Below are 20,810 nucleotides of genomic sequence, written 5' to 3' on the forward strand. Positions count from 1 at the left end.
AATACATTTCTAATTTTTTAATTAATTCGGAAGTAGCGTGAAATTTTTAGAAAACTTTTAACTAATCAAAAACGACACAAACATTTTAAAACAAGCTTCGGAAAGTTTTGAAGACAAAAAATTTTTGAAATGAGAAAACACTATATCTCCTTGAAATTTCTATGTATAATAAGTAAAAACTTAAGAGATGAAATATGTTAACATTGAAAATGAATAATTGTATTTAAAGTTGATACGTAGTATATACATGCAATAAACTAAGCCTTAACTTAACACATACTAAATTATTATGAGAAAAGAGTTAGAGCTTCTGAAATGTCCAAATTGTTTGTCAAATTTAACATAGACTGAGCATTTGGGAAGATGTAAATCATAGTAACTCAACTGAACATGAGCTACAGAGACTAGACCTTTGCTCACTACGCACAAGGAACCCCCCTCACTTTGAAAGGTAGCTCCCAAATTGTCGTTGGTGAGACTTGATCCCTGGTCATTCTTCCTAAGTTTCACCTCTATAACCTTGAGCTGCCCATACGGGTAGAACTTTATGTCCAAGGAACTCGTGAAGGTATGCAAGGCGGACTCGTGTCCAAAAATACACACTATACATACTAAATGATCATAATTGATTTTTTAAAAATTTATAAATTGTGATGATTCTGTATTGTATTCACAAATTCTCATAATTCTAGATGTTCACAATTCTAATACTAAAAATACACAATTTAGGATCAAGGTCCTACAAGTTGGACCCCGATCCATGGTATAACAACTGAAATGGGACAATTTAGATTAGATATATATATATATATATATATATATATATATATATATATATATATATATATATATATATATATATATATATATATATATATATATATATAGGGAAAATCAACGATTTGGTCCCTCAATTGTTAGCGAAATATCAATGTAGTCCTTTAATCGCGAAATCATCGATTTAGTCCCTGGAAATAACTGTTTTTAGTTGATTTGGCCCCTCCGACCGTTCCCCGTTGAAAATCTGGCGAAGGCTCCGATTTGGCATGGGTAATTTAGTATTTTCACACCATCTTCTTCATCCTCCTTGACTAAGCTTCACCGGAAAACACGCTCGTCGGCCGGAAAATGGAGCCAAGTCCATCTTCTTCATCCCGCCTGACCGGAATTGCTGCAAATTGCTAAATGCTTTCATCCAACCTCAACCATTTCAAACAAACTTCAAGCATAACTTCGGCATCTCGCTCATCTAAAGCCAAATTCTGTTCCTACGGAATTGTTGCAAATTGCTGAATGCTTTCATCCAACCTCAACCATTTCAAACAAACTTCAAGCATAACTTCGGCATCTCGCTCATCTAAAGCCAAATTCTGTTCCTACGGAATTGCTGCAAATTGCTGAATGCTTTCATCCAACCTCAACCATTTCAAACAAACTTCAAGCATAACTTCGGCATCTCGCTCATCTAAAGTCAAATTCTGTTCCTACGGAATTGCTGCAAATTGCTGAATGCTTTCATCCAACCTCAACCATTTCAAACAAACTTCAAGCATAACTTCGGCATCTCGCTCATCTAAAGCCAAATTCTGTTCCTACGGAATTGCTGCAAATTGCTGAATGCTTTCATCCAACCTCAACCATTTCAAACAAACTTCAAGCATAACTTCGGCATCTCGCTCATCTAAAGCCAAATTCTATTCCTACGGAATTGCTGCAAATTGCTGAATGCTTTCATCCAACCTCAACCATTTCAAACAAACTTCAAGCATAACTTCGGCATCTCGCTCATCTAAAGCCAAATTCTGTTCCCATTCAAAATTGGTGGGTTGATTTTCTCCTAACACAATTTATTTTCTCTTATTTGAAAGATGAAAGAATCAGATCCTACAAACCAAACATCAAGCAAGATACTGCAATGGCGATAAAAAATAAAAAATAAAAAATCACAACGTCAACAATTCCTTTGAAAATTGTTGCGATTCTAGACGCAGAACAGTCCTCTCCACCGACAAAGCAACGGAAAGAGAAACGGAGAATTGATTTACTGGCGGTTTCGTGGATCGGAAAGTCGTCAGGTTTGGTTGTTATCGGTGATAACGGCAACGGCGTTAGGGCCAGCGTGAGAAGAGCCGTCCTTGGACTCTTCGTCTTCCTCCTCCTCCATCTCCTTCTCGTCGGTGTCGTAGGTGGTGAGGTTGACACACGAGAAACGCTCCAGCGACGAGAAGAAGGCGGCCGCCACGCTGGAGCCGAACCACCGAGCCAGGCCGTCCAGCACATCCGGCCGACGAGCGTGTTTTCCGGTGAAGCTTAGTCAAGGAGGATGAAGAAGATGGTGTGAAAATACTAAATTACCCATGCCAAATCGGAGCCTTCGCCGGATTTTCAACGGGAAACGGTCGGAGGGGCCAAATCAACTAAAAACAGTTATTTCCAGGGACTAAATCGATGATTTCGCAATTAAAGGACTACATTGATATTTCGCTAACAATTGAGGGACCAAATTGTTGATTTTCCCATATATATATATATAGATTTTGGTTCCTGTGAGGTCATGTCTTCCCGTGCGGTCAGTGTGGCATATATATATATATATATATATATATATATATATATATATATATATATATATATATGTATATAGATAGATTTTGGTTCCTGTGAGGTCATGTCTTCCCGTGCGGTCAGTGCGGCATACACCATTAGGTATGCATAAATGCACCATACAATGTTCGAAAATACACCAGAATGAAATGTCAAAAAATACACCACACACAAAAGAAATACACCACACATAATGGTGTATTTACGTACACTGTGTGGTGCATTTATGCATACCTAATGGTGTATGCCGCACTGACCCCATGGGAAGACCTGACCTCACAAGAACCTGACCCTATATATATATATATATATATATATATATATATATATATATATATATATATATATATATATCATTATTATTTTTTAAAGGATGAAGAGTACGTGAAATTAACTTATTGTGATAACTTCAAAATTTTACAATTTTATAACTAAATTCCATAGTATTTATCATGTTATTAGATACATACTCCAGTATTATACGGTTAGCATGCTTGTGTAAAGTAAAATATTATAGAAACAGACAATTTTTCAAAATAACTCCACAATCATAGCTTAAATATCCATTACATCCCAAGTGAATATAATGCATTACATTCACTTATTATACTAATCAAAGAAGCATTTTTTTTTTTTTTATCATAATGTTAAACATGAGACAATACTAAAACATTAAACATATGAAATACGTGCCCATACTAAAAAGGAGTTAAACTTATTATCTAAAAACTGAAAATATGCAATCCTCCAAGACCTCACAAGAAGCAAAGATACACAGGTCACCCAAAAGCCCACTGCAAATCCTATGGCCATGCTAACATAAAACCAGTCCACTTCAGAATCATCATCATCTCCTTTATTTTCATGCTTGGAAATTTGACCATCATCAACACTACAATTCTTTGGGAGTGGAAGTCCGCAAAGATTGTTGCCAATGTAACACGAAGCATTAAAGCCTTGAAGTTGAGTCCCTGAAGGTATCTTTCCAGATAGGTTGTTATAAGACAAGTCCAAAACACCTAAAGCTGACAAACTTGAGAAACTCGAGGGAATTTCACCTGAAAGCTTATTTTTAGAAAGATCAAGCGATTCCAACAACTTCATGTTTCCCATTTCCTTAGGGATATTTCCAGTCAAGTTGTTTCCTGATAAATTCAATGATCTCAACCCCACAAGATTGGTCAATTCTATTGGAATTTTCCCTGAAAAATCATTACTCGAAAGATCCAAGCTAGCAAACAACTTTAGAATGGTGATATCATAGTTGTATTCTTGTCCTTTTGTTGTCACTAAAGCACTTTCATGATAAATCTCAAAAATAAGTGAAGAAGGCATCATACTCTTGTCGTTGTTGTCAGTATTGTTGATCATTGCGGTGAGATTACGAAAGCACATAGGTATACCACCAAAGAAGTTATTATCAGCAAGGTCAAGCAAGTGAAGAGATGAGAGATGACAAATATTTGGAGGCAATTCACCAAAAAAATGGTTTGATCGGAGCCTGAGGATCGTCAAATATGATAAACTAGTCCCTACCCATGTTGGGATCTTCCCTGTGAATCCATTTTCACCCAAATCAAGCTTCAACAAAAGGGTACACTTCTGCAATGATGGAGGAAAATCGCCAGAAAGCATGTTCATATGTGCATCCAGAGATTTCAACCTATTCAAAAGCCCAGTGGAATTTGGCATGCTTCCAATCAGTTGGTTTTCCTTCACATTTATGACTTCTAAGTGTGGCCAGTGCATCCAACAATCAGGAATTTTTCCAGATAAACCATTTCCTCCCAAAAGGAGTATTTGAAGTTCATATGATACATTTTGTGCATGGCATAAAAAGGAAGAGATATCTCCAGAGAAGAAATTGTTTGATAGGTCTAATTCAACCATGTTGACAGGGATACGAGGTAATGGTCCACTAAACTGGTTAGAGCCCAAGTATGCACGTAATTGTACACTATCTTTAGGTAATCGAAATAAGGTATTTCGAACATCACCTCGCAATTGGTTGTGTGAAACATCAATTATAACCAATATGGAAGAAAAATTCCAAAACCATGTTGGAATCTCATCCTCTATTTGAGCATTAGATATTGCCAGAAGAGAAATGTGATTTTGAGATTGTAGCCAAGCAGGAAATTTAGGACCTAAATTCCAACCAGTTAGTTCAAGGTTTTCAAGTTGGAAGGGAGGTATCCATTTTGGACTGACATTCAAAATTAATCTATTCCCATATGCATCTAAAATCCTTAAATTCGTGAGATTGACAAAGTGACTTTCCGTCACTATTCCTTCCAACATGTTACTATAAAAACTCAATTCTATCAATGAAGACAAATACCCTATACTCTCAGGAAGATGGCCATAGAGCATGTTATGTGAAAAAAGAATATGGGATAACTTTTTGAGTTTCCCAATTTCTTTTGGTATCTCTCCCGTAAGCCTATTGTAAGGCATATAAAGGTAAGACAGAAAAGTCAAGTTGGAAATGGATTTGGAAATGATTCCCTGCAATTTGTTAGAATGCATATCAAGAGATTTTAGATTGGTGCAATGGTAAAGTGAATCTGGTATGTGGGAATTCAAGGAGTTTTGAGAAACATCTAAGTATTCAAGAGAAGTCATGTTCCAACGACCATTAGGTAGAGGACCTTGAAATTGATTATTACATAGGTTCAAATATTTCAAGTTACTAAGACCAAACAATTGACTTGGTATTGAGCCACTCATTTCACTAAAACTGATGTCTAGACCCCTAAGAGATGTCAAGTTCCAATGATCATTAGGAAATGGACCTAGAAAACCACAGTCTGATAAATCAAGAGAAACAAGGTTATTTAAATTGAATATCCATCTAGGAATAACAGAGTTGACGTCACTATTCCCGAAAAGATCAAGTACTTGAAGTGAAGCACTGATGTTAAGATGACTTGGATGAGGAAATCTAATTAGAAGATTACAATCACCCAAATAAAGCTCATGTAGGGAAGGAAGTGTGCCAACCACCTCTTGCCAATTATGTGCCTTGCTCAGATTAACATATGTCAAGTCCAAATACTCTAGATTTGAAAGATTTGATAACCAATCAAGATTATCAACAAATAAATAACCCTGCACGTCACTTCTCAGACGTAAAGTGTGCAAACTTGAAAGATTTCCAAGTTGATGGGGAATGATTCCATGAAAACCAGAGGAGGATAGATGAAGATATTCCAAGTTTGTAAAAGATCCAATGAAACTAGGGATGTGTGACGATTCAAAATAATAAAAGAGGTAACTAAGATCGAGATGACGTAGTTGTTTCAATTCAAGCAAACAAGAACTAAGTTTACCTCCTTTAGAAGAATTAACTGCGAGATTAGGTACTGGACTGACTTCAATCACATGCCCAGTTACATTATCGCACACGACACCCTTCCATTTACTACAGCAATCTGTAGTATTAACCCAATTCGTTGGAATTTTTGACTCATTCATGAAGCACAACAACGCTTGCTTCTCCTCCTCCTTGCAAACCCCAACGCTGTAGCTTTCGCCAGAAATGCACAACTCCATAACTACAAAGCTGAAGAAGATGACCAGGAAGTGATCAATTCGATGTGGAGATGTCCTCATAACTCTCAATGTTCTAGCTACTTTGTGTTTAATTGGTTTACCTCGAGAATAATGGTGCGTAGGTATATATATTATATACACACATCGCATGCCAAGACTTTAGTTAACACCAGTCAGATTGCAGTAATTTCCTGGAATTGAAGCTTAATTGAAAACAACAAACATTGGTTGAAATGTATTAATCAGAACACTCCGTGTTTGACTCATCGAATTAATTATTAGCTTTGTCTTTGAATGCCAACAAATTAAAAGCTCCAAAGTCTATAAAGCTTAGCTCACAGGGTAAGATTTTCCTTGATAATATATATTATATAAGAATAAGGGTTAAATAGGTCACTGATCGAATTACACACGAAAATGTAATTAGGTCATTGAACTAAAAAAAAAATACAATTGAACCAAAAGTGACATTTTTACTTATTAGTTTGCTGACGTGGAGGTTACCATATTAAAAAAAAAAATTATTTTATTTTAAATAACAATATTTAAAAAAAAAAAAATTCTGCCGCCGGCTTGGACGAAGATGACTGTCCAGAAACTACTCGAGTGTCGCCAATTGCTCAAAGTGAACTAGAAATTTGTCGAAATGCTCTAAATTTGTCAAAAATTCCTTCATTATCTCCGACTAGGCAAAATTGGCTGCTGAAGACGCTCACTTGAAGCTTCGTGGATGCCGTGCAGAATCGACAACAAAATTAAACAAATCAACATCAGAATCATTGTGCAGTGTGCAGTGTTTTCCCCTAAGCTCAATTGATAACTACAAAACATTGGTTGAAAATCTTGAAATGTATTAATCAGTACACGCCGTGTTTGACTCGTCGAATTAGTTATATTTGTCTTTGAATGCCAACAAATAAAAAGCTCCAAAGTCATTTGTTCAAAAGTCTATAAAGCGCGCGTAACATGTGGGTCGATCATGTAACGCCAGTTAGGGTGCAATATTAGCTTAAACCATCACTACTAGAAAATTGTACCTTTACTGATGCCCTGATGGATAAACAAGAATTTGGATCTCGTATAAGGCAATCGTTATGCGGTGAGCACATGTTGTGCACAAATCTATATCCATAATTTCTGTCCTGTAGATCTATAATTTCTATTTTCGGTGAGCTAAAATTTATACGTTAGATTTCAGTTATTGAACCATAATTTCTATACTGTAGATCCATAATTTCTAGATCCATCATCTTGCAAATGACACATTTGCTAGAGTAAGTTTAGCCTTATGAGCAATAGTTATGCATGGTTCCGGGTAAGGTGGACCCGGGTCAAGATATACAATTTATATAGTGAATGTTCACAATTTACATTCAATATGTAAAATGTGAACATTTAATATATAAAATTGTGAACATTCAATATGTAAATTGTAAACATTGAATATAAAAATTGTGAATATTCAGTATGTAAATTGTGAACATTCGGTATATGAATTGTGAACATTCAGTATATAAAATTTTTGAACATTTAGTATGTAAATTGTGAACATTCAGTATATAAATTGTGTATTTTTGAACTCGGGTCCTCTTTGCAAGGTGGACTTGGGTCCACAGAATAATTTTCCATTTATGAGGCGGTAGGTGGTAACATACCCGACCCGCAATTGTTATACCATGGACCAGGGTCCACCTTGCAAAGTCTGTTCTTAAATTATGTATTTTTAATATTGAAATTGTGAACATCTAGAATATAAATTGTGTTTCTAAGTTTTGAGAATTTATGAATACAATATATGATCATCACAAATTATGAATTTTTTAAAAATAAATTATGAACATTTAATATGTAAATTGTGTATTTTTGAATCCAAGTCCACCTTATAAGGTAAACCCGAATTCCCAATATAATTTGTCCCTCCCCTTCTCTTATTGTGCCCTTGCCTTATTTCTTTGATTTTGTATTTATCCTGAAGATTAAAGAAGATAATTTTTTACTAAATTTCTTTCCTCCATTTTATTAAGTCTATTAGTCAAATTGTAACTCATGATGATTTTATTTGACTTCAAAGTCTTCAAATGCCAATAAAAGCTCGCTTCAAAGTCTATAAAACGTGTGGCTCTCCGCCCAAAGATTTGATGCCCATAATCTCATAATCAGTGATTCGGTGGGTAAAGTGGATTTGCATTATTGGTGATTGGTGATTTTTAAATGCACCAAACGTCAAGCGGCGGTGATATTTACTCAAACTGTATTTAACTGCCCAAGACTTTCACCTTTGAGACAAAAGTTGAAATATTTACTTTGACCATGTTTGGTAATAACTTATCACTTAATTTTAACTTAGGGAAAATAACACTTTTTTCCCCTAAGTTATATACTTATAGCACTTTTTCTCCCTCAATTATTTATGTAAGCACATTAGCCCCCTCAATTATTTTAAAAGTGGTGATTTTTCCCCCTAATATATTAAATTGACATTTTTACCCTTAAAGTAAACATTTTATTTATTTTACTTCTCCAACAAATTATTGGGTATATGTAGCGATTACCACGGTTCGGTTCGTACTGAACCAGACACTATAGCAATCGAATTAAAAGTTTTCAGTTATGATTCAGATTTAGAATCCAATATTTGGATTTCAATTTATTAAATTTAAGAATAAAAAAAACTGGATCATGAACCGTGAACCGGTGATTCCGGATCCAGTTCGCGATTTTGAACCGTCTTTATTTTAAAATTTTATTTTTTAGTTCGGAACATGAACCGGCCATTCTGATCCGCGATTTTAATAAACTCTAAATATCGCGTTTTGATTATAAATTGTAATTGAAATATTTTGGTTTGGTTGCTATAGTATCTGTTTGGTTTGGAGAATAAAAATAAATGAAATATTTACTTTAAATATTTATTTTAAGGGTAAATATGTCCATTTAACATTTCAGGGGGAAAAAGAGCCACTTAAATAATTCTGGGGGGAAAAGTGCTATAAGTATATAACTTAGGGGGAAAGAGTGTCATTTTCCCTTTAACTTATTTAATCATTATTACTTGTTTAACTTAATTAAACAATTAATATAAGTGTTTGATTAATTAATTTTTTGTAATAACTTATTGTTCTAAAATGTTAAAATTTAAAGAGCTACTCAAAACTAGGGGTAACCACGGTTCGGTTCCGATTCCGTGGATGGCGAGACCGGAACCGAAACCTTTTAGTAAGGTTCCGGTTCCGGTTCAGAACCGGCGGTTCCAACCGGAACCGCTGGTTCTAACCGGAATTATTAAAAAAAAATTAAAAAACACTATAATATTTATTTTTTTTTGGTTCCGGTTAGGAACTGGAACCGGAACCGTACGAACGGTTCGGTTCCAGTTCCGGTTCAACAGTGCACGGTTCGGTCCGAACCGAACCGTGGTCACCCCTACTCAAAACAGCCTTTTCAACTTTTTCAAAAAGATTTTTTAAAAAAATTCATTTTGCATGTAATCTGCTATCAGCTATTAGCTAACAGATAATTTATCAAACATATTTCTACAATCAGCTAATTCTATCAAGTATCAACTAGTCAAACTTAGTAACTCAATGAGTTTTTACCCATTTTGGTCCCTTGACTATGGCTCATTCTCAATTTTGCATTCCGACTTTTAATTGCACCTAATGTGGTCCCTTGACTTTAAAAAATTACCTCAATTTGGTCATCCGTTACCTTTTCCATCAATTAGGCGTTAAGTTGGGGGGTATTTTGGTACATTCATCTGTTGTGTGCCTAATATACATGCCGGTCGTCTTTTTCAAACGTCCGGGTGTGTTCAGAGCAAACGCTGGCGAGTACGCTCAAAACGTGGGTGACGGCGGCAACGGCGGAGCACAGTTCAGTCCACACATGGGTGGCGGCGGCGGCCATTTCGGTCCAATGGTTGGCGGAGGCGGTCACCACTTCCCGGTATGGATGCAGAGAGCCGACCAGAGATTATTAAAGTCAAAGCAGGTCCTTCTGGTCCTCCTCCCTACTTTGACTTTAATAATCTCTGGTCGGCTCTCTGCATCCATACCGGGAAGTGGTGACCGCCTCCGCCAACCATTGGACCGAAATGGCCGCCGCCGCCACCCATGTGTGGACTGAACTGTGCTCCGCCGTTGCCGCCGTCACCCACGTTTTGAGCGTACTCGCCAGCGTTTGCTCTGAACACACCCGGACGTTTGAAAAAGACGACCGGCATGTATATTAGGCACACAACAGATGAATGTACCAAAATACCCCCCAACTTAACGCCTAATTGATGGAAAAGGTAACGGAGGACCAAATTGAGGTAATTTTTTAAAGTCAAGGGACCACATTGGGTGCAATTAAAAGTCGGAATGCAAAATTGAGAATGAGCCATAGTCAAGGGACCAAAATGGGTAAAAACTCGTAACTCAATCAACTAACAACTATTTACTAAATCTCAATTTATGACGCACTGTTTTTTAAATTAACACTTTAGCATTTTGAACACATTTTCTTCCAAAAGACTTTTAAGAAGGATTTATAAAATAATTTAGCATTTTTCCAAATTTGAAATTTTAAAAATACATTTCCTTAAAAAGGATCTATGGTAATAACAAATAATATTTATACATTAAAAAAAAAAAAAGCATTTACAGATACATACTTAAATATTGTTTACATTTATGCATTCTTTTGTATCTCATTTCCACTCATAATCCTTGATTCTATTGGTAAATGTTGATTTTTAGATTATTAAAAGTTTATTTTTAATAAATTTTATTAAATGTTTTAATAATAAAGCTTTTAGATTATTAATGGTTAAAAAAAATTATTTTTAATATATTAAATGTTTATTTTTAAGTAATATACAAAATAAAATAAAAAAAACTTTCAATACACTAAAAATGGACCTTAAAAAAGAGTACAACTAAACGCATTCGATCTCATATCCTTCTCCTCCCGGCATCAACTTGTTCTGTCTATTCGGTACTCACAGCGGCATCGCCGACACCGAGCGGGTTCTAACGGCCGAACTGAAGGATTGATGAAATAGTCTAAAGTATAGAGAGGATAGCTAGGGCGGAGGGATTGATTGCAAAACTCTATTAGGTAGAGCAAAGTGCTGATAACGTGTTAAATAAAGAAAACGCAAGTAAGGAGAAGAAGGAAGACACAAAGAATAGAGAGTGAAGGCAGATCTTCTCATTCATCCTTAGCCATTCTTATGGCAAGATATATATATATATATATATATATATATATATATATATATATATATATATATATATATATATAAAAAGGTAAGAGTAAATATGTACTAAATAGAAATAAGTACATCAGTTACAACTGTTACAACATGGATAATAATGTCCACAATAATATTTATAACAATTTTGTAATTTTTAAATAATTGCGTTCAAACAAAAAATAATGATCATGATTTAGATTGGATTATTTATGGGAAATTATAATTGTTATAAAAAATAAAAATGTTTGATAGTAACCTTTCAAATTTAAAGGTTTAATATAATTGATAAGTATATGATGTATTGTTACAAAATACAAAAATAAGATTTGGGTATTTTCATCAAGTTTTAAAGGTTTGTATATAATTGTAAAAATGCATAAATGTTTAATTTGTGTTTCTTTCATTAGCTTGTGTTAAAACCTTTAATAATAATAAATTCTTTAATACATAATGAAAAATATTTTATATATACCAACTAGCACCTTTTTGTTAATATAAAAGTGGTTAAACAATATAAATATATGTGAGAGAATAAAGTGCATAAAGTATTATTGACACAGAACAATTGTGGTTTGATAATGATGTAACTCCATTATCCTCATTTCATTAGGAGAAAATTTATTTGTATCTTTTATCTACCACATAAAAATATAAGGGAATCCAAACTTCTGCTTTAATCACTAAACTAGCACAATGTTTGTTCGATTTTCACAACATCTCATGAGTTTGCTACTCTCGTTCTCTTTTTGCAATAATGTCTAGAGATTTATAATGTTTAATGAACCCAAGTTGATATATGCTCCAACTAGAAAGACTCTTGAATGTATCTGATAAGCATGAAGCTTCTGGAGTCTTTGGAATGACTGGATCTTTATTTCGAAGAACACGCTAAGTGAGCCTTAATTGATGCTAGCTAGAAAGATTTATTGTTGACTGAAACCTCTGCTGCTTGTAGAAGTAGTTTAATTGTATATAATACTTCGTTGCTACAAAGTATTGCTGCATAGAAAGCTTTGATGTTGATGAAGCTAAGGTTTAATTCACAGTCCAAAAAGGCTTTAATTAGCTGGAAAAGATACATTTTCTAGAAACAGAAAATTTTACAAAATAAGTCAATATTAATAGCATTACATTCCAAGTGATCTCAGTACACATTCACTTATTATTTATACTAATATAATTAAGAGCATAAGAAGCATTAAGCCCACAAAGCACGTGCCCATGCTAAAAAGGAGTTGAACTTGTTATCTAAAAATTGAAAATATGCAATCCTCCAAGATCTTACAAGAAACAAAGACCCACAGGTTACCCAAAAACCCACTGCAAATCCTATAGCCATGCTGATGTAAAACCAATCCACTTCAGAATCATCATCTTCATCTCCTTTATTTTCATGTTTTGGAATTCCACTACAATTTTGTGAGAGTGGAAGGCCGCAGAGATGGTTGCCAATGTAACATGAAGCATTAAAACCTTGAAGTTGAGTACCTGAAGGTATCCTCCCAGATAGGTTGTTATATGACAAGTCCAGAACTTCAAGAGTGGATATACTTGATAAACTCGAAGGAATTTTACCTGAAATTTGATTTCTAGAAAGATCAAAAGATTCCAATAACTTCAAGTTTCCTATTTCCATAGGGATATTTCCAACTAAGCTGTTTCTGGATAGATTCAAAGATCTCAATCTCACAAGATTGATCAATTCAATTGGAATTTTTCCCGAAAAGTTGTTACAGGAGAGATCTATGCTTGCAAGCATGACTAAAATGGTGACACCATAGATGTACTCATTCCCTTTTGTTACCACTAAAGCACTTTCTTCTAGAAAACCCCCTAAATCTGAATATTCCATCTCATAGTCATTATCTTCAATCTCTCTTGTCTCATGGATCATTGCAGTGATATTATCAAGGCACCCAGGTAATTCACCGGAAAAATTATTATTAGCCAGATCAAGAATTTTAAGAAATGTGAGATGACAAAACTCTGGTAACAATTCACCATTAAACTTATTCACTCGAAGCCTTAGGACAATCAAATTTGAAAGTCCTGTACCCAACCATCTTGGAATCTTCCCTGTGAAACCATTTTCACCCAAATCTAGTTTCAATAGATGGGTACAGTTTTGTAGTGAAGTAGGTATAGGGCCAGAAAGCATGTTCTTATGCAAGTCCAAAGATTTCAACCTACTCAAAAGCCCAATGGAATTTGGGATGCTTCCAATCAGTTTGTTTTCATTCATATTTATGAAATATAAGTGTGGCCAATGCATCCAACAAGTGGGAATTTTTCCGGATAAATCATTTCCTCCCAAATGAAGTATTCTGAGCTTGTATGGCACATTTTGTGCATGACATAAAAATTGTGAGACATCTCCTGAGAATGAATTGTTTGACAAGTCTAACTCAGTTATGTTGATAGCAATACGAGGTAAAGGACCATAAAATTGGTTAGAGTCCAAATACACTAGTAGCCATGGACACCCATTGAGTTGTTGAATTGGGATATCTTCAATTTTACCTCGCAATTGGTTGTGTGAAAGATCAATAGTCTCAATATTAGAAGATAAGTTCCAGAACCAAGTTGGAACCTCACTCATTATTCCAGTATTAGATATGTCCACTTCCTCAATACTATGTTGAGATTTTAGCCAAGCAGGAAATTGAGAACCCAAATTCCAACCACTTAATGCAATTTGGCTAAGTTGGAAGGGAGGCATCCAGTTTGGACTAACATTCAAGGTTAATCTATTTCCAGATGCTCTTAAATATGTTAACATGTTGAGATTAACAAAGTGATTTTCTGTCACCATTCCTTCCAACATGTTACTGGAAATGGTCAACCATGTCAATGAAACCAAAGATCCTAAACTCTCAGGAAGGGATCCATAGAACTTGTTTTCTGAAAGATCAAGCTGTACTAGCTTGTTGAGTTTCCCAATTTGTGTTGGTACCTTTCCAGTAAGATTATTTCCAGGGAGTTCAAGTCCAGACAAAGAAGTCAAGTTGGAAATGGAGTTTGAAATGTTGCCTTGCAATTGATTGTATCCAAGAGAAAGTGATTCTAGATTGGTGCAATCATAAATCCAATTTGGAATGTGGGAATTCAAGTAGTTATTTGAAGCATCCAAGGTTTGAAGGGAAGTCAAGTTCCAAGGACTACTAGGAAATTGACCATGAAATTTGTTGTTATTTAAATTCAGAGATGTCAAGTAACTAAGGCTAAAGAATTGACTAGGTAATGAACCACTAATGTTATTTTTGGAGATGTGAAAGACACTAAGAGATGTGAAGTTCCAAAGACCAGTAGGCAAATGACCTTGAAATTGATTATAACTCAATTCTAGAGTTACCAAATATTTAAGATCAAATAACTGACTGGGTAATGAACCACTCAATTCATTAGTGGAGAGGTCAAGAAAACTCAAGGATGTCAAGTTCCAAAGGCCATTAGGGATTGGACCTTGAAAACCACCAGTGGCTAAATCAAGAAAATGAAGAGAGTTGAGATTGAATATCCATCTAGGAATAACAGAGTGGAATTCATTCCCGGAAAGATCAAGGACTACAAGTGAAGAACTGTTATGGTCGAGGGGATGATAAGATGATTTAGGAAGACCACATTCAGATAAATGAAGCTCACGGAGGGAAGGAAATATATTTATCACCTCTAGCCAATTATGAACCATGCTGAGATTAACAGAACTCAAATCCAATAGCTGTAAATTTGAAAGACTAAATAACCAGTCAAGGCTGTCAACTTTGAGACCCGCATTTGACAAACGTAAAGTTTGCAAACTCGAAAGGTTTCCAAGTTGATGGGGAATGGTTCCTTGAAATCCCAAGTTGGATAGATCAAGATATTGTAAATTGGCAAACAATCCAATGAAACTAGGGATATGAGACCCAGTAAAACCTCCATAGGAACCACTAAGATCAAGATGACGTAATTGTTTCAATTCAAGCAAACAAGAACTAAGTTTACCTTTAGGAGGATAATCAACGAACTCAACATATTCTGACAAACGGAGTTCAATGACATGACCAGTCATATTGTCGCACACGACTCCTTCCCAATCAGTACAACAATCAGTTCCATAAACCCAATCCGTTGAAACTTTTGCCTCCTCCTTGAAGCACAACAACGCCTGCTTCTCTGCTTCCCTGCAAGCTCCAGTGTTGTTGCTTCCGCTACAAATGCACAGCTCCATAACTACAAAGGTGAGGAAGATGATCTGCAAGTGATCAATTCGACGTGGAGGTGATGCCCCCATTATGCGAAAACTTTTTTCTTTAAAATTAAAATGGAAAGATACAACAATAATCTGAATGTTTTGCTAGTACGCTTGATTGGTTTACCTCAATAATAATGGTATACATATATATAGGCATGCTGACATGATATGTCAAGACTTTAGTTAACGCCAGTCAAGTAACGTTAGTTGCAAGACTGGAAACTACAAACTTTGGTTGAAATGTTCAAAGTCTTTAAAACCAACAAAAGATCCCAACTCATTTGCTCAATGTCTATCACTACCACATAAAATAAAATAAATAAATAAATAAAACCTATATACCAGGACTATGTGGTCCAATGGTACCTGGATTGGACTTCCATTTGGAAGGTTGTGAGTTCGAGCCTCAGTTGAGGTGTTATTAGCTCTTTGTATTTCAGTAGGTTGAGACGGCCCATATACGAGGTGTTATTAGCTCTTTGTATTTCAGTAGGTTGAGACGGCCCATATACGGCGCTGTTTCTTTACTTGCCGTTAGAGTTAATGGAGACCGCGGTGCATAATCGATTATGCACTGCGGCCCATATACGGCGCTGTTTCTTTACTTGCCGTTAGAGTTATTAGCTCTTTGTATTTCAGTAGGTTGAGACGGCCCATATACGGCGCTGTTTCTTTACTTGCCGTTAGAGTTAATGGAGACCGCGGTGCATAATCGATTATGCACTGCGGCCCATATACGGCGCTGTTTCTTTACTTGCCGTTAGAGTTAACGGAGTCCGTTTGTTTGGTGTATTAAACACACTGCAGTTATATCAAAATGATACTGTAGTTATAGTGAAATGAAACTGCAGTGTATATAAACTGAAACTGAATAACATTTCACATATTTGAGTGTATATTGTACAATGAAGCTGTAATTATATCAAAATGATCATGTAGTTGTGTTTTAATAAAACTATAATGTATATAAAATAAAATTAAATAACATTTTCACATATTTGAGTCTATATATATCGAGTGAAACTATAGTTATATCGAAATGAAACTGTAGTTATGTTCAACTGAAACTGCAGTGCATACAAAATGACACTGAATAACAGAGTTACTTTTTTAAAAAGGATGCGAAACGGCGGAAATAAACACTGTTAATTTTCATTTAAAAAAAAAGACGCGCGGTGCATAATCGATTATGCACCGCGATGCATAATATAATTTGCCGATACTACATTAGTTGCTAAATTAACGACAGAATAGTGACAACTCAGCCATGGATTTGAATTTCTGTGTTAAATAGACATTTAGTGAGGGATTTACAATGAATATTGTGACAAAATAAATACGTAGCATTTAATTGTTACAGTTTAGCGACGGCTTTGTGAATCTGTCACTAAAGATAGCGACGGATTAGTGTTTCTATCGCTATTTTATTCACGGCCAAAAGTATTTTTATTTAGCAACAAATTCATAATTCGTGGCTATTTTTAAAGTTTAACCATTCTAATCCGAAATTCCTAACTTAGTCCCGTCTCCCTTCCCTTAATTCTTTGTCAACCAAATCGCCTTGCCAAATCAAATCACCGCCACCTCCCATGTTCTTTTCTTAATTGAAGTTGTATATAATGTTTTTTTTTTTTAATAAGTTAATCGATTTACTCATAGTGAATCGTGTATGTGAATGGCTAAGTTGGCCAAGCACGGAAAATTTATATGATTCCAGTGTACTGGAAAATATATTTCCAGGAAAATGTATATGTTGTTCCCTGGAAAAGAACAAGAATGTGCTTATGTGCCGTTTGATTTACTTGGCTACGCTGTTGTCAAAGTCAAGTTTGTTTACATTCGTTTCCACATTGTGGATTAAATTCTCTATGGACTTTGGTGCACCCCATTTTGGTTTAGGAAGATTAAGGTAAAGGATAGAGGTCCAATATAGATTTCATCACTAAGCTAATAATGATAATGCAACCTTAGCTCTATGGGCAATTTATATCCTACACCACGACGCGCGTTGCACTATGCGCCTAGATGCAAAACGACGTCGTTTTAATTTTTTTTTTTTTTTTTTGAAATTTCCCGCCCCAGTGAATGGCAGTAATTTTTTCTTTAAAAAAAATCCGCTATTCAAGAATGTACATAATGTTATACTAGAATACACATAATTGTATACATGAATGTACATAATTATATAACAAAATATACATACTCTTTTTAAAAGATAATACACATAATCTAACATAATACATAATAAATATAAACTTTTAACATAATACACATCAACTATTAACATAATACACACAAATTTTCTGATTCGAATGTACATAATTGTATAAAAAGAATGTACATAATTGTATAAAAAATGTACATAACTGTATGAACCAATACACATAACTGTGTGAACAAATACACATAATCCCAACAACTTCCTACCGCACCTCCCAAAACGATCCCAAAACAACGTCGTTTTGGGAGGCGCACGGCGCACAGTGCTATGTGCGTCGTGGTGTAGGGTATAACGATTGAGCTCTATGCTATTAGGCTTTTGTTTGGTCCGCCGGGAGTGGGCGACTTTGTCAATGATGGAGACAGGCAGAATGTGCAACTGACTTCCATATTCATTCAATCCAAAATTATAAGTGGAGAAAATTTCAATTTTGGTCTACTGACTATTACACTTGTGTTAATTGCAACACTTGACTTTCAAAAATGTTAATTTAGTACCTTGACTATGCAATTTCTATTAATTTTGGTCACGCCGGCCAAATCTCGCCGAAAAAATTTAATAGGTCAACTAATGGGGGTATTTTAGTCATTTTACTCATTTTTTTCTTTTTTCTCCCCCTGAGCTTCTCCATTTCCGGTGAGCTTCTTCTTCATTTCCGGTGAGCTTCTCCATCTCCGGCGACCAATGGTAGATCTTCATAATGTGGCAAAGTTTAAATTTGAGCTTCCAACGCCCACTTCTGTTTTAGGGTTACCCATTGGACAACACATACATGAGTTGCAGGTTTGGTTGGCTAATACAGTTTGATGAAATTAAGGGACTCTATTGCCATTGAATTTATTGTTTCCTGGCTTCCTGCTGCTGTATTAAAACAGGGGTAAAAATAGTCAAGGTGAAGATGTTATCAAGCCGTACACTCCGACCACTTTGGACTCTAATGTTGGATATTTTGAATTAGTTATAAAGGTATTGGAACATGATCTATTTTGTTTTGATTAGCTACACTTGTGATAGCAGTGAAGTATTCGGATAGAACAAATTGCACTTTTGGTCCTGTGAGTATTAGGGTACTGACAATTTGAGTACGTGACTTTCAAAACTCCCAATTTAGACCTTTAACTATGCAAAAATTGGCAGATTTGGTCCTCCGGGCCAAATTGCCGGCCAATTTTGGCCGGAAAAACATAAATTGGTTCGAATTTATTTGTGTTGAGGGCAAAATCGTCATTTCACGATTGGCTCCCTAGCACGACGATGATCTTGATTATCTTCTCCGGCGGGGAGGAGGTTGAGATCCAAATTCAAACCTTTCCCATTATTTTCTTCCTTTTGGAGTACCCTTTTCTCGAAGCTGGAAGAGCTCGGGCTCAACTGCGAGGCGGCGGTGGCGGCGGTGGAGTTACGGTGGCGTCTCATGTGGCCGCCCAACGCCTGGCCGGACGAGAATTCGGCGCCGCAGTAGGAGCACTCGTGAGTCCTGGGGGAGGACTTGGCGGAATCGTAGAAATGGAGGGAAGAGAAAGGGGGAGAGATTTTAGGGGTCTTGTTGAACGGATAAGGATTAATGTCTTCTTCATCGTACAAGGACAGCGGCCTCTTCACGGCGGCGGCTTCCACCGTCGTCAACGGTTTCTTGCTGCAGAATTTGCTCCCGCAGCCGCTCTCCTCCTCCTTGTACAGCGGCGACTTGGGGATGGCAGGAGGATGACGCGAGACTCCTCCGCCTTGGGAGAGGAGCATAAGGCAGCGAGCCATGTCCTCGTCCTCCGGCGTAGGCGCGGCGGGAATTGGTTCAGAGGTGGCGGAAGAATGCGGTGGTGTCGTGTCCGTGATCATGGTGAAAGAGAAGGGAGTGAAATGACGGTTTTGCCCTCAACACAAATAAATTCGAACCAATTTATGTTTTTCCGGCCAAAATTGGCCGGCAATTTGGCCCGGAGGACCAAATCTGCCAATTTTTGCATAGTTAAAGGTCTAAATTGGGAGTTTTGAAAGTCACGTACTCAAATTGTCAGTACCCTAATACTCACAGAACCAAAAGTGCAATTTGTTCTATTCGGATATCTTTGTCTTTATTGGTTGGTTTGATGCTATGCAATATGTTTAACTAGTAATTCACCCGCGCGATGCACGGGGAAAAATTATGTTATTATAAATATAAATAAAAAATAAAAAAAAACTAAAATATTTTAAATTATTTAATATAATAATATTTTTGAGCTTCCATTGGTCAAGTATTTATTATTTTTATAGAATACAAAATTACAATTACAATTAAAATTAAAATTAAAATTAAAATTTTGTATGATTAATATAATCTCTAATTATGTGCATATTCAAATAAACTTATAGAGAAAATTTACATAATTACATTGATTTATTCTTAATTGTATTTCATCTATATTATAATTTTCACAATACGAATAATAACTAAGATAATTACATTTGGAAAGCAAATTTTAAATTTTGTATGTGTAAATTTAAACTCTAATTGAACACATTTTTTATATGATTATATAATATATAGCTATTTTATTTTTCAAAAGTATTTTTTTATATGATTATATAATATCTAGCTATTTTATTTTTTAAATGTTGTGTTTTTTTTTTATAATAAAAGATGTTGTGGCATTAATTGTAACATTAATTATTTCCCAAACCATATAGCTTTATTATATAAAGGATTAGATGTATCCTCAAGGAAGGATGTCTCATCATTTCCGAGAGATGCGTGTGGGTGATTATTTGGCAGAAGCGGCTGGTTATGAAGATCCACCATTGGTCGCCGGAAATGGAGAAGCTCACCGGAAATGAAGAAGAAGCTCACCGGAAATGGAGAAGCTCAGGGGAGAAGAAAGAAAAAATGAGTAAAATGATTAAAATACCCCCATTACTTGACTTATTAAATTTTTCCGGTGAAATTTGGCCGGCAATTTGGCCGACGTGACCAAAATTGA

The 20,810-nt window shown here is 35.5% G+C and overlaps 3 protein-coding genes across 3 annotated transcripts; all 3 read right to left on the reverse strand.

Moving 5' to 3' along the window:
* Window positions 1–2,071: 2,071 nt before the first annotated feature.
* Window positions 2,072–6,219, reverse strand: LOC109148580 (receptor-like protein 12). Its single transcript, XM_019296316.1, has 2 exons — window positions 3,359–6,219; window positions 2,072–2,309 (listed from the first exon to the last, which is right to left on the reverse strand). The coding sequence occupies exons 1-2, from the start codon at window positions 6,217–6,219 to the stop codon at window positions 2,072–2,074; spliced, it is 3,099 nt and encodes a 1,032-aa protein (XP_019151861.1).
* A 6,377-nt stretch (window positions 6,220–12,596) lies between these two features.
* On the reverse strand, window positions 12,597–15,671 carry LOC109148581 (leucine-rich repeat receptor protein kinase MSP1-like). The gene has a single exon (XM_019296317.1). The coding sequence runs from the start codon at window positions 15,669–15,671 to the stop codon at window positions 12,597–12,599; it is 3,075 nt and encodes a 1,024-aa protein (XP_019151862.1).
* Window positions 15,672–19,077: 3,406 nt separating this feature from the next.
* LOC109148582 (zinc finger protein ZAT5-like) lies at window positions 19,078–19,689 on the reverse strand. The gene has a single exon (XM_019296318.1). It carries the CDS (start codon window positions 19,687–19,689, stop codon window positions 19,078–19,080), a length of 612 nt encoding a protein of 203 aa, XP_019151863.1.
* Between the last annotated feature and the right edge of the window lie 1,121 nt (window positions 19,690–20,810).

The sequence above is a fragment of the Ipomoea nil genome, unplaced genomic scaffold (assembly GCF_001879475.1).
Source record: "Ipomoea nil cultivar Tokyo-kokei standard unplaced genomic scaffold, Asagao_1.1 scaffold2144, whole genome shotgun sequence".
NCBI classification, from domain to species: Eukaryota; Viridiplantae; Streptophyta; class Magnoliopsida; order Solanales; family Convolvulaceae; genus Ipomoea; species Ipomoea nil.

Bases quoted from the DNA above. Each gene is read 5' to 3' on its own strand.
- LOC109148582 (XM_019296318.1), bottom strand. From the start codon at position 19,689: ATGATCACGGACACGACACCACCGCATTCTTCCGCCACCTCTGAACCA.
- LOC109148580 (XM_019296316.1), bottom strand. From the start codon at position 6,219: ATGAGGACATCTCCACATCGAATTGATCACTTCCTGGTCATCTTCTTC. The intron at 2,310-3,358 runs GTCTTGGAGGAT...TCCTTGACTAAG, and splicing joins GTATCTTTGCTTCTTGTGAG to CTTCACCGGAAAACACGCTC.
- LOC109148581 (XM_019296317.1), bottom strand. From the start codon at position 15,671: ATGGGGGCATCACCTCCACGTCGAATTGATCACTTGCAGATCATCTTC.